The sequence below is a fragment of the Stigmatopora nigra genome, unplaced genomic scaffold, assembly GCF_051989575.1.
Source record: "Stigmatopora nigra isolate UIUO_SnigA unplaced genomic scaffold, RoL_Snig_1.1 HiC_scaffold_27, whole genome shotgun sequence".
In the NCBI taxonomy this organism is placed as follows: Eukaryota; Metazoa; Chordata; class Actinopteri; order Syngnathiformes; family Syngnathidae; genus Stigmatopora; species Stigmatopora nigra.
In genome coordinates this window covers 1462353-1474658 of record NW_027551606.1, presented here as the reverse complement: position 1 = coordinate 1474658, position 12306 = coordinate 1462353, and the positions used below count along the sequence as shown (strand labels likewise).

General features: G+C 47.1%; 1 protein-coding gene across 1 annotated transcript in view; it reads right to left on the bottom strand.

Moving 5' to 3' along the window:
* mtch2 (mitochondrial carrier homolog 2) overlaps positions 1-12067 on the bottom strand; it is a 56890-nt gene extending 44823 nt beyond the window's left edge. Inside the window, exon 1 of the mRNA XM_077711685.1 lies at positions 11899-12067. Within this exon, the coding sequence (XP_077567811.1) occupies positions 11899-11985 (87 nt within the window). The 5' untranslated portion in view covers positions 11986-12067. The remainder of the gene's footprint in view (positions 1-11898) is intronic.
* Positions 12068-12306: the final 239 nt, after the last annotated feature.

The window sequence follows — 12306 nt, the reverse complement described above, 5'->3', positions numbered from 1 at the left end:
TTCCTTCCTCCACTTTCACACCCGCATCCTGACATCATTTACACCTTTCCTCTATATACGAGTAACATGCATGACGGCAAGAAATGGACGCAAAGAGTCAAGTGGTCAGTGTGATACAGTGACAGCTAGAGAATTTTGAATTTAGTGCATACACATGGCACACCGACTGATTGGTCATCCCACTCATTTAAGGGATTTTTTTTTACATAAATGCCCTGATTATCACGGTTAATGTAAAGCAGACATGGCTACAATAAACGAAAAAAACGCAAAGTAGGGTCAACCCTATTTAAAAAAAAATACATTTTTTTGTTCCGAGTCCTCACAGCAAGCGGAGGACAGGGGAATGGATTCCACTTGCGAGTTTCAGCATGGATTTTCATATTTTTTTGAACCTCCAAAAAATTCCCCCAGAAAAAAACGCAATGCAGCGACAGTTGAAGCCGCAATATCCGAGGGATTACTGTATACAACTGTATACAGCCTAATTTTGTTGAAGTTATTATTGCACATTATGCAAATCCTATGAACTTAATTTCACTTCTAAAATATCACTGTCTCCTATATGAAATTTAACAGATATTGCTGATCCAAACAACCAATAATTTATAAAAAGAACATTTTGAATATGATCAGTTATGCGCAAACGTTTTTGTACTACTATATACACAGTAGAGGTCAAAAGTTTACATATAGTCATGACCAAAAGATTTGAAAAGACACAAATATTACATTTTCACAAAGTCTGTTCCTTCAGGGTTTTTTGTATGCCAGATGTTTCTATGGTATTAGAAGCATTTCACAAGTATCAAAAACTTGTATTTGGAATTACAATAGGTAGATGTTTTCAGTGTTGACCGTTCTTTTTCAAGACCTCTCCCATTCTCTCTGGCATGCTGTCGAGCAACCAAATCCTGACTGATTGCCATCCATTCTTGCATAATCAATGCTGGGAGTTTGTCCGAATTTTTGGGTTTCTAATTGTCCGCCCCGCCTCTTGATTGAACACAAATTCCTAATGGGATTAAGATCTGGAGTTTCCTGGCTAAGGGACCAAAACCTTAATGTTTTGTTTCCAAAGCCATTTTCATATGGCATTTGCTTTATGCTAACTACCATGGTGGGAAAAGCCTTCTTCATAACCAAATTGCCCCTGAATGGTTGGGAGAGAGGTTCAATTGATGCCAAACAGGGGTCCGCGGGAAAGTCCCGGAAGCGGCAGGACCCTGTCCTTAAGTTGTCTGGCAAACAACTGAAAACCATGGAGTAACAGACTTTGTGAAAATGTAACATTTGTGTCATTCTCAAAACTTTTGGCCATAACTGCACAGTCGTTCCTCTACTTACAAAATTTATTGGGTCCAAGACTTTTTTCATAACTTGCAAATTTCGTAAGAAGACAGTACTTTATATGTAAATTCTCCAAGTCATTCAAAGGTTCTCACACAACTACCAAATAAACCCCGTTAAAATTGGTAAGTGTTCCAATTTAGTATGAAAGATGTGAATTAACACACAACAATGAGAAAATGATAAGAAAATGATTTATTAATGTACTAACCTCCTAATTCCCAAACTCTTGCAAGGCATTTTTTATTTTCTCTTTGTTATTAAGCCTAATTGGGACACAATGAGTGTAAAAACAAAATTAGCTTTTTAAAGGGAGTAGATTCAGTGAAAAATGACTTGACAACTTGACCCTAGTGAGGATAAAGCAGTTCAGAAAATGAATGGCCAACCTTTACTGCATCTGCAGCTGTGACACAAAAAAGCATCAAGGATGACTTCATAAAATTCAAATATTGCAGCCATACAATCAGACTGTGCTCCTATGTCGATTTACCGTATTTTCAATACTATAAGGTGCATGTAAATCTTAAATTTTCTCCAAAATAGGCCAGGCGCCTTTTAATCCAGTACGCTGTATTAATGGACCAATACTCAAATTGTTATCACGATAAAATAAAATAAACCAGTCGATAGGACAACTACGGCAAGCAGCCCCGGACACTAGTATTTTCCCGTAGATAGTAGTACTATCTAGTAGTACTCCGCAGTGACTGCTGGGATACATAGTTTTTGTCAATACATCCAATGGCTTGTGGCCTGGCGATCGGCATCAACACGTGCTGGCTACTGCAGTGGACCCTCGCTACTTTGCGTTCGACTTATTGCTGCCTGCAGAGCTTCGCGTTTTTTTTTCAAGAAAAAAAATATATATTTTTAAAGATATAAAATTATAAATTACATCGTCCTACGGGGTGTGGAAACAAAATATTCAATTAAAATTAGTAATTTCATCATTTTCTAAATTTTAAAACAAAAAATGCATGTATGAGCAAAGCATCATGGGGATTACGGCCGCGTCACTTCCGCATCACGCCCGCGCCACTTCCGCATTACGGCCGTGTCACTTCCGCATTACGGCCGTGTCACTTCCGCATCACGGGCATAAACGCAAGCTGATTGGCCAGCTGAATGCTCACTGAATATACTCGACTCCACATTGGCCCATTCACCACGGATGCCCATTCTCAGTCCACGCCTATCTCGTGCTATAAATACGCTTCTCGCTAAGTTAAGCGTAAACGTTTTGTGAAGCCCTTCGTGATGCCTCCCAAACACTCTCCATGCACTGGTTATATGGATCCGTGATTGTATGGCGAAGCAAATCAGCCTGGACGGAAACTTAATCCGAAGTAAGGGCTGGCTTGAGACGTTGAAGCGGTGAGTTGGACTAAGGAATGTTTCGCTGCATGGAGCAGCAGCGAGGCGCTATGTTGAGGATGTGTTTCCGGGAATGATAGAAGAAAATGTCCCGGAGCAAGTTTTCAACATGGATGAAACTGGACTCTACTGGAAGAGGATGCCGTCCCGAACATTTCTTTTCAAGGACGAACTTCAGAAGACAGGTTTCAAAGCCCACAAGGATCGAGTGACTCTGCTATGATGTTTTTGAATTTCTGTGTTTTCTGAATAAAAGTTTACATTTATTACATTTGCAGTTTTTTACTGTAGATATGCTATATTTGATTTGTTTGTATGCACCAACATAAAACATTCTAATGTGGAATAAAACACCTGAATGAACAGCATATTAACATGGTGGTGGTTTTGGTCACGTGTTATACGTTTCTATAAGCGTTTTTAATGGCGCCCGGCTACTTCGCGGTTTCACCCTTCTGCGGGGGTGTCCCGGTCCCCATTACCCGCGATAAGCGAGGGTCCACTGTATTTGCGGATGGATCGTGGCCTGGCGATCGGCATCAACACGGGCTGGCTACTATTTGCGGATGGATTGTGGCCTGGCGATCGGCATCAACACGGGCTGGCTACCATTTGCGGATGGATCGTGGCCTGGCGATCGGCATCAACACGGGCTAGCTACTATTTGCGAATGGATCGTGGCCTGGCGATCGCCATCAACACTAGCTAGCTACTATTTGCGAATGGATCGTGGCCTGGCGATCGGCATCAACACTAGCTAGCTACTATATGCGAATGGATTGTGGCCTGGCGATCGGCCTCAACACGAGCTAGCTACTATTTGCGAATGGATCGTCGCCTGGGGATGGGGATCAACACAGTTGCGAGGCATGAAAGACAGCCTTGGAATAGTTACGCTGGTTACTAAGTAGCTACTATTTGCGAATGGACTGTGGCCCAGCAATCGGCATCAACACTAGCTAGCTACTATCTGCGAATGGATTGTGGCCCGGCGATCGGCATCAACACTAGCTAACTACTATCTGCGAATGGATTGTGGCCCAGCGATCGGCATCAACACTAGCTAGCTACTATCTGTGAATGGATTGTGGCCCGGCGATCGGCATCAACACTAGCTAGCTACTATCAGCGAATGGATTGTGGCCCGGCTATCGGCATCAACACTAGCTAGCTACTATCAGCGAATGGATTGTGGCCCGGCTATCGGCATCAACACTAGCTAGCTACTATCTGCGAATGGATTGTGGCCTGGCGATCGGCATCAACACGGGCTGGCTACTAATTGCGGATGGATTGTGGCCTGGCGATCGGCATCAACACGGGCTGGCTACTATTTGCGGATGGATTGTGGCCTGGCGATCGGCATCAACACGGGCTGGCTACTATTTGCGGATGGATCGTGGCCTGGCGATCGGCATCAACACGGGCTGGCTACCATTTGCGGATGGATCGTGGCCTGGCGATCGGCATCAACACGGGCTGGCTACCATTTGCGGATGGATCGTGGCCTGGCGATCGGCATCAACACGGGCTGGCTACCATTTGCGGATGGATCGTGGCCTGGCGATCGGCATCAACACGGGCTAGCTACTATTTGCGAATGGATCGTGGCCTGGCGATCGCCATCAACACTAGCTAGCTACTATTTGCGAATGGATCGTGGCCTGGCGATCGGCATCAACACTAGCTAGCTACTATATGCGAATGGATTGTGGCCTGGCGATCGGCCTCAACACGAGCTAGCTACTATTTGCGAATGGATCGTCGCCTGGGGATGGGGATCAACACAGTCGCGATGCATGGAAGACAGCCTTGGAATAGTTACGCTGGCTACTAGGTAGCTACTATTTGCGAATGGATTGTGGCCCGGCGATTGGCATCAACACTAGCTAGCTACTATCTGCGAATGGATTGTGGCCCGGCGATCGGCATCAACACTAGCTAGCTACTTTTTGCGAATGGATTGTCGCCTGGGTATGGGGATCAACACAGTTGCGAGGCATGAAAGACAGCCTTGGAATAGTTACGCTGGTTACTAAGTAGCTACTATTTGCGAATGGACTGTGGCCCAGCAATCGGCATCAACACTAGCTAGCTACTATCTGCGAATGGATTGTGGCCCGGCTATCGGCATCAACACTAGCTAGCTACTATCTGCGGATGGATCGTGGCCTGGCGATCGGCATCAACACGGGCTGGCTACTATTTGCGGATGGATTGTGGCCTGGCGATCGGCATCAACACGGGCTGGCTACTATTTGCGGATGGATCGTGGCCTGGCGATCGGCATCAACACGGGCTGGCTACCATTTGCGGATGGATCGTGGCCTGGCGATCGGCATCAACACGGGCTGGCTACCATTTGCGGATGGATCGTGGCCTGGCGATCGGCATCAACACGGGCTGGCTACCATTTGCGGATGGATCGTGGCCTGGCGATCGGCATCAACACGGGCTAGCTACTATTTGCGAATGGATCGTGGCCTGGCGATCGCCATCAACACTAGCTAGCTACTATTTGCGAATGGATCGTGGCCTGGCGATCGGCATCAACACTAGCTAGCTACTATATGCGAATGGATTGTGGCCTGGCGATCGGCCTCAACACGAGCTAGCTACTATTTGCGAATGGATCGTCGCCTGGGGATGGGGATCAACACAGTTGCGAGGCATGAAAGACAGCCTTGGAATAGTTACGCTGGTTACTAAGTAGCTACTATTTGCGAATGGACTGTGGCCCAGCAATCGGCATCAACACTAGCTAGCTACTATCTGCGAATGGATTGTGGCCCGGCGATCGGCATCAACACTAGCTAACTACTATCTGCGAATGGATTGTGGCCCAGCGATCGGCATCAACACTAGCTAGCTACTATCTGTGAATGGATTGTGGCCCGGCGATCGGCATCAACACTAGCTAGCTACTATCAGCGAATGGATTGTGGCCCGGCTATCGGCATCAACACTAGCTAGCTACTATCAGCGAATGGATTGTGGCCCGGCTATCGGCATCAACACTAGCTAGCTACTATCTGCGAATGGATTGTGGCCTGGCGATCGGCATCAACACGGGCTGGCTACTAATTGCGGATGGATTGTGGCCTGGCGATCGGCATCAACACGGGCTGGCTACTATTTGCGGATGGATTGTGGCCTGGCGATCGGCATCAACACGGGCTGGCTACTATTTGCGGATGGATCGTGGCCTGGCGATCGGCATCAACACGGGCTGGCTACCATTTGCGGATGGATCGTGGCCTGGCGATCGGCATCAACACGGGCTGGCTACCATTTGCGGATGGATCGTGGCCTGGCGATCGGCATCAACACGGGCTGGCTACCATTTGCGGATGGATCGTGGCCTGGCGATCGGCATCAACACGGGCTAGCTACTATTTGCGAATGGATCGTGGCCTGGCGATCGCCATCAACACTAGCTAGCTACTATTTGCGAATGGATCGTGGCCTGGCGATCGGCATCAACACTAGCTAGCTACTATATGCGAATGGATTGTGGCCTGGCGATCGGCCTCAACACGAGCTAGCTACTATTTGCGAATGGATCGTCGCCTGGGGATGGGGATCAACACAGTCGCGATGCATGGAAGACAGCCTTGGAATAGTTACGCTGGCTACTAGGTAGCTACTATTTGCGAATGGATTGTGGCCCGGCGATTGGCATCAACACTAGCTAGCTACTATCTGCGAATGGATTGTGGCCCGGCGATCGGCATCAACACTAGCTAGCTACTTTTTGCGAATGGATTGTCGCCTGGGTATGGGGATCAACACAGTTGCGAGGCATGAAAGACAGCCTTGGAATAGTTACGCTGGTTACTAAGTAGCTACTATTTGCGAATGGACTGTGGCCCAGCAATCGGCATCAACACTAGCTAGCTACTATCTGCGAATGGATTGTGGCCCGGCGATCGGCATCAACACTAGCTAACTACTATCTGCGAATGGATTGTGGCCCAGCGATCGGCATCAACACTAGCTAGCTACTATCTGTGAATGGATTGTGGCCCGGCGATCGGCATCAACACTAGCTAGCTACTATCAGCGAATGGATTGTGGCCCGGCTATCGGCATCAACACTAGCTAGCTACTATCAGCGAATGGATTGTGGCCCGGCTATCGGCATCAACACTAGCTAGCTACTATCTGCGAATGGATTGTGGCCTGGCGATCGGCATCAACACGGGCTGGCTACTATTTGCGGATGGATTGTGGCCTGGCGATCGGCATCAACACGGGCTGGCTACTATTTGCGGATGGATCGTGGCCTGGCGATCGGCATCAACACGGGCTGGCTACCATTTGCGGATGGATCGTGGCCTGGCGATCGGCATCAACACGGGCTGGCTACCATTTGCGGATGGATCGTGGCCTGGCGATCGGCATCAACACGGGCTGGCTACCATTTGCGGATGGATCATGGCCTGGCGATCGGCATCAACACGGGCTAGCTACTATTTGCGAATGGATCGTGGCCTGGCGATCGCCATCAACACTAGCTAGCTACTATTTGCGAATGGATCGTGGCCTGGCGATCGGCATCAACACTAGCTAGCTACTATTTGCGAAAGGATTGTGGCCTGGCGATCGGCCTCAACATTAGCTAGCTACTATATGCGAATGGATTGTGGCCTGGCGATCGGCCTCAACACTAGCTAGCTACTATTTGCGAATGGATCGTCGCCTGGGGATGGGGATCAACACAGTTGCGATGCATGGAAGACAGCCTTGGAATAGTTACGCTGGCTACTAGGTAGCTACTATTTGCGAATGGATTGTGGCCCGGCGATCGGCATCAACACTAGCTAGCTACTATCTGCGAATGGATTGTGGCCCGGCGATCGGCATCAACACTAGCTAGCTACTTTTTGCGAATGGATTGTCGCCTGGGTATGGGGATCAACACAGTTGCGAGGGATGGAAGACAGCCTTGGAATAGTTACGCTGGTTACTAAGTAGCTACTATTTGCGAATGGACTGTGGCCCAGCAATCGGCATCAACACTAGCTAGCTACTATCTGCGAATGGATTGTGGCCCGGCGATCGGCATCAACACTAGCTAGCTACTATCTGCGAATGGACTGTGGCCCAGCAATCGGCATCAACACTAGCTAGCTACTATCTGCGAATGGATTGTGGCCCGGCGATCGGCATCAACACTAGCTAACTACTATCTGCGAATGGATTGTGGCCCGGCGATCGGCACCAACACTAGCTAGCTACTATCTGCGAATGGATTGTGGCCCGGCATCAACACTAGCTAGCTACTATCTGTGAATGGATTGTGGCCCGGCGATCGGCATCAACACTAACTAGCTACTATCAGCGAATGGATTGTGGCCCGGCTATCGGCATCAACACTAGCTAGCTACCATCAGCGAATGGATTGTGGCCCGGCTATCGGCATCAACACTAGCTAGCTACTATCTGCGAATGGATTGTGGCCCGGCGATCGGCATCAACACTAGCTAGCTACTATCTGCGAATGGATTGTGGCCCGGCGATCGGCATCAACACTAGCTAGCTACTATCTGCGAATGGATTGTCGCCTGGGGATGGGGATCAACACAGTTGCGAGGCATGGAAGACAGCCTTGGAATAGTTACGCTAGCTACTAGGTAGCTACTATTTGCGAATGGATCGTGGCCTGGCGATCGGCATCAACACGGGCTGGCTACCATTTGCGGATGGATCGTGGCCCGGCGATCGGCATCAACACTAGCAAGCTACTATCTGCGAATGGCTTGTGGCCCGGCGATCGGCATCAACACTAGCTAGCTACTATCTGCGAATGGATTGTGGCCTGGAGATCGGCCTCAACACTAGCTAGCTACTATTTGCGAATGGATTGTGGCCTGGCGATCGGCATCAACACGAGCTAGCTACTATCTGCGAATGGATTGTCCCCGGCGATTGGCATCAACACGAGCTAGCTACTATCTGCGAATGGATTGTGGCCCGGCTATCGGCATCAACACTAGCTAGCTACTATCTGCGAATGGATTGTGGCCCGGCTATCGGCATCAACACTAGCTAGCTACTATCTGCAAATGGATTGTGGCCCGGCGATCGGCATCAACACTAGCCAGCTACCATCTGCGAATGGATTGTGGCCCGGCGATCGGCATCAACACGAGCTTGCTACTATCTGTGAATGGATTGTGGCCCGGCGATCGGCATCGACACTAGCTAGCTATTATCTGCGAATGGATTGTCGCCTGGGGATGGGGATCAACACAGTTGCGAGGCATGGAAGACAGCCTTGGAATAGTTACGCTAGCTACTAGGTAGCTACTATTTGCGAATGGATTGTGGCCTGGCGATCGGCATCAACACGGGCTGGCTACCATTTGCGGATGGATCGTGGCCCGGCGATCGGCCTCAACACTAGCTAGCTACTATCTGCGAATGGATTGTCGCCTGGGGATGGGGATCAACACAGTTGCGAGGCATGGAAGACAGCCTTGGAATAGTTACGCTAGCTACTAGGTAGCTACTATTTGCGAATGGATCGTGGCCTGGCGATCGGCATCAACACGGGCTGGCTACCATTTGCGGATGGATCGTGGCCCGGCGATCGGCATCAACACTAGCTAGCTACTATCTGCGAATGGATTGTGGCCCGGCGATCGGCATCAACACTAGCAGGCTACTATTTGCGAATGGATTGTCGCCTGGGGATGGGGATCAACACAGTTGCGAGGCATGGAAGACAGCCTTGGAATAGTTACGCTAGCTACTAGCTAGCTACTATTTGCAAATGGATTGTGGCCTGGCGATCGGCATCAACATAGTCGCGAACCATGGAAGAGGGCCTTGGAATAGTTACACTAGCTACTAGCTAGCTACTGGACGAACGTATAAAACAGCGCTTTCGATTGCTCATTTGGACAATTGGTCAATTCGGACACAGAAAGAGGACTTTGATGGATTTGTGGGTGAGGATGATGGGTGTCCATTGTAAAATGGCTAAATAAAGTACAACCGAACTCAGTTTTGCTTCCGTTGCCTTTTTAAAAACGCGTTTTTAGTGCGAGGGTGTAGCGTGCATGTTTAAGCTGGTGTATTTTTGCCATGCCTGGCTGCATTTATAAAAATGGTGCGTCCTTTATGTGTTTAAAATAGAGAAATAGCACTCGTTACTGACACTGCGGCTTAAAATGTGATGCGCTGTATAATCGTGAAAATACGGTAGACGCATCTCAAATCAACGTTTCCCATAGAAATGAACTAAATACATATTACCGGAAAACCTCTAATAGAACGGCACCTCTAATTGAACGTCACTACAGCAAGTTTTTTCTCAACCTGAGAAGGTGGTCGGATAGCAAGCGCCTTCTTGCCTGGGATTCATACTGTTGTCACATTAGTGACGCCACCAGGAAGCAATTGAAGAAGCTCCATATTGATGTGGCCGTGATTTCAGAAGGCTGCACCAAATTCATACAGGCCCACAAGGTCTACTGGAACATTCAAGGCCAAAGTCCAACATTTCTACGAGCACTGGATGTTGCACAGCGAGAAAAGCTACACCAAGTTCAGCAACATGCAAGCACCAACCGCTCTCGACGGCTCGAAGGATTGCCAGATCCATGATTTATGGTCGGACAGCCCGATTCAGACTGGCTTGCAACTTCTCTAGCAAGCGCGAGCCAATGCTGGCGACGATGAACGTGAACTCACTCAGACACTCGACACTGATGCGGAAGGCGATGTGCATGACGGGGACAGCTACAACAGCGACGTGTCACTTGATTTTCGCCAGTGAATTTGTATTTACGTACCTTTAATGGCCTTGCATTTGTGCCTTTTGTTAAATAAATATATATGTTACCTGGTTTCTCTTTTCGTCCATAAACTTAACCCATGTTCTAAAAATTCTGACCAGCTAGTCAAAAAATAGAGCAGCGCCCTCTACTCGAACAGCACTGCGGGGGAAACTTTGAAAAATAGAACAGCATGCCGTTGAAATAGAAGTTTTACGGAAATTTGTTCCAACCCCCTCAAAAAAAAAAACACTAAAAAAACAGATGGAAAAACATGTTTTATAAGTTGAATCTGTTCGTAAGTTGATTCAGTGCTATATGTTGTGTTATAATTTATGTTTAAGGCCTATATAAGTATATTGAAGATTTAAATAAGTGCATGTGTATGTTTAAGGCTTGTATAAGTAACCAGCATTGGTTTGTACTGAAAAAAAACATTTAATAAAATGGAGAATACATACAGTACTGTATACATACATTATAGAGATTTACTAGAAACTGGCCAAAAGAATCTATCTAATGGCAATTGCAGTTTTATTCTTTTTTTCCATCATAAGCACTGTATGGCATTATTCAATTGATTTGCAAACATTGTGCAACGTTCAATATTTGGGTCCTGCTGCTTGATCTTTCTGTTTATAAATGGTACTGACAGTTGAACGATTCAAGTTGTAATCCCGTGCAACGCTCACCAGTTTCTTACGCGCATGAGGTTTCTTTATTATTGCCACTTTCCTTTCAAATGAAACGGCTTGCCTCTTCCCAGGACCTCCCTCAGTAGAAGTCTTTCGCTTTTCACCAACCATATAGAATAATGGATGCACAAGATATTCAATGATAAAAAATAAAAAGGTTATTTGCACACTGGAGATATGTTCACGCACTTCCGCACTGCAACAAACAGGGCAGAGGAAGGTGGATGCTGGGTGAGCTGAGCTCTCACAGCGTCAGGCGTCGGTATTAGCGGCGGAAAGAAGCACTACTCCGAAGAAGGCGCGCAATACAAAATCGAATTTACGAACATTTTACCACATTAACGCAGTGCGCAGACATGTTTGTATGTACCGTGGTTCATAACTCAAATGCTCAAAAGTAGGGAAGCATAAGCAAAAGTTGAGGTCAAAACGGACACTACGGACTATGAAGATTAGTCGCGGTGGAGTAGCCGTAATCATTTGCGGTCTTAAACATGGCATAAATATAGCAGGATATCGTAGTTAAATAACAAACTCAAATACATGTATTTTGTTTTATTGCTTAGACAGGTCTCTAAAATAAAAAGGTTATCTATTTGAGCATACATGAGAAACAATTCTGATCATCATTTTGTGTGCAGAGATCAAATATTACCAGCGATGTTTACCTGAGCAGAATTCGAACCGCTTACCTGAACCAATACTTTAATGTACATCAAAGGATGAGATAAGACAGTAAGCCCGGAACCCAAAATTACTTGACCACACGTGTCCGCCATTGCTGATACTGTGGCTTCACCGGAAGATGTCCTTTGCACTTTAGCACGTCACCACCGTCAATGCAGTTTATGATAACGTCATCTAATTTTGGTGAAAACAAATACATTTTTACGATCGACAACATTTATTGTAGTCGATGCTGAAACCATACTTTATAATCAACTATTTTCATCGGTTAATCTCATGTTTTCATTGTATTGTCGTTTCTTTCCTTGAGACCTCGTACTTACAACACCACGTGTTCTTTTTTGTCCTGGATGATTTATTTGACTAATATACGGAAAATAGAAACGGTATCCCAGGTCAGTTATCTATATGAG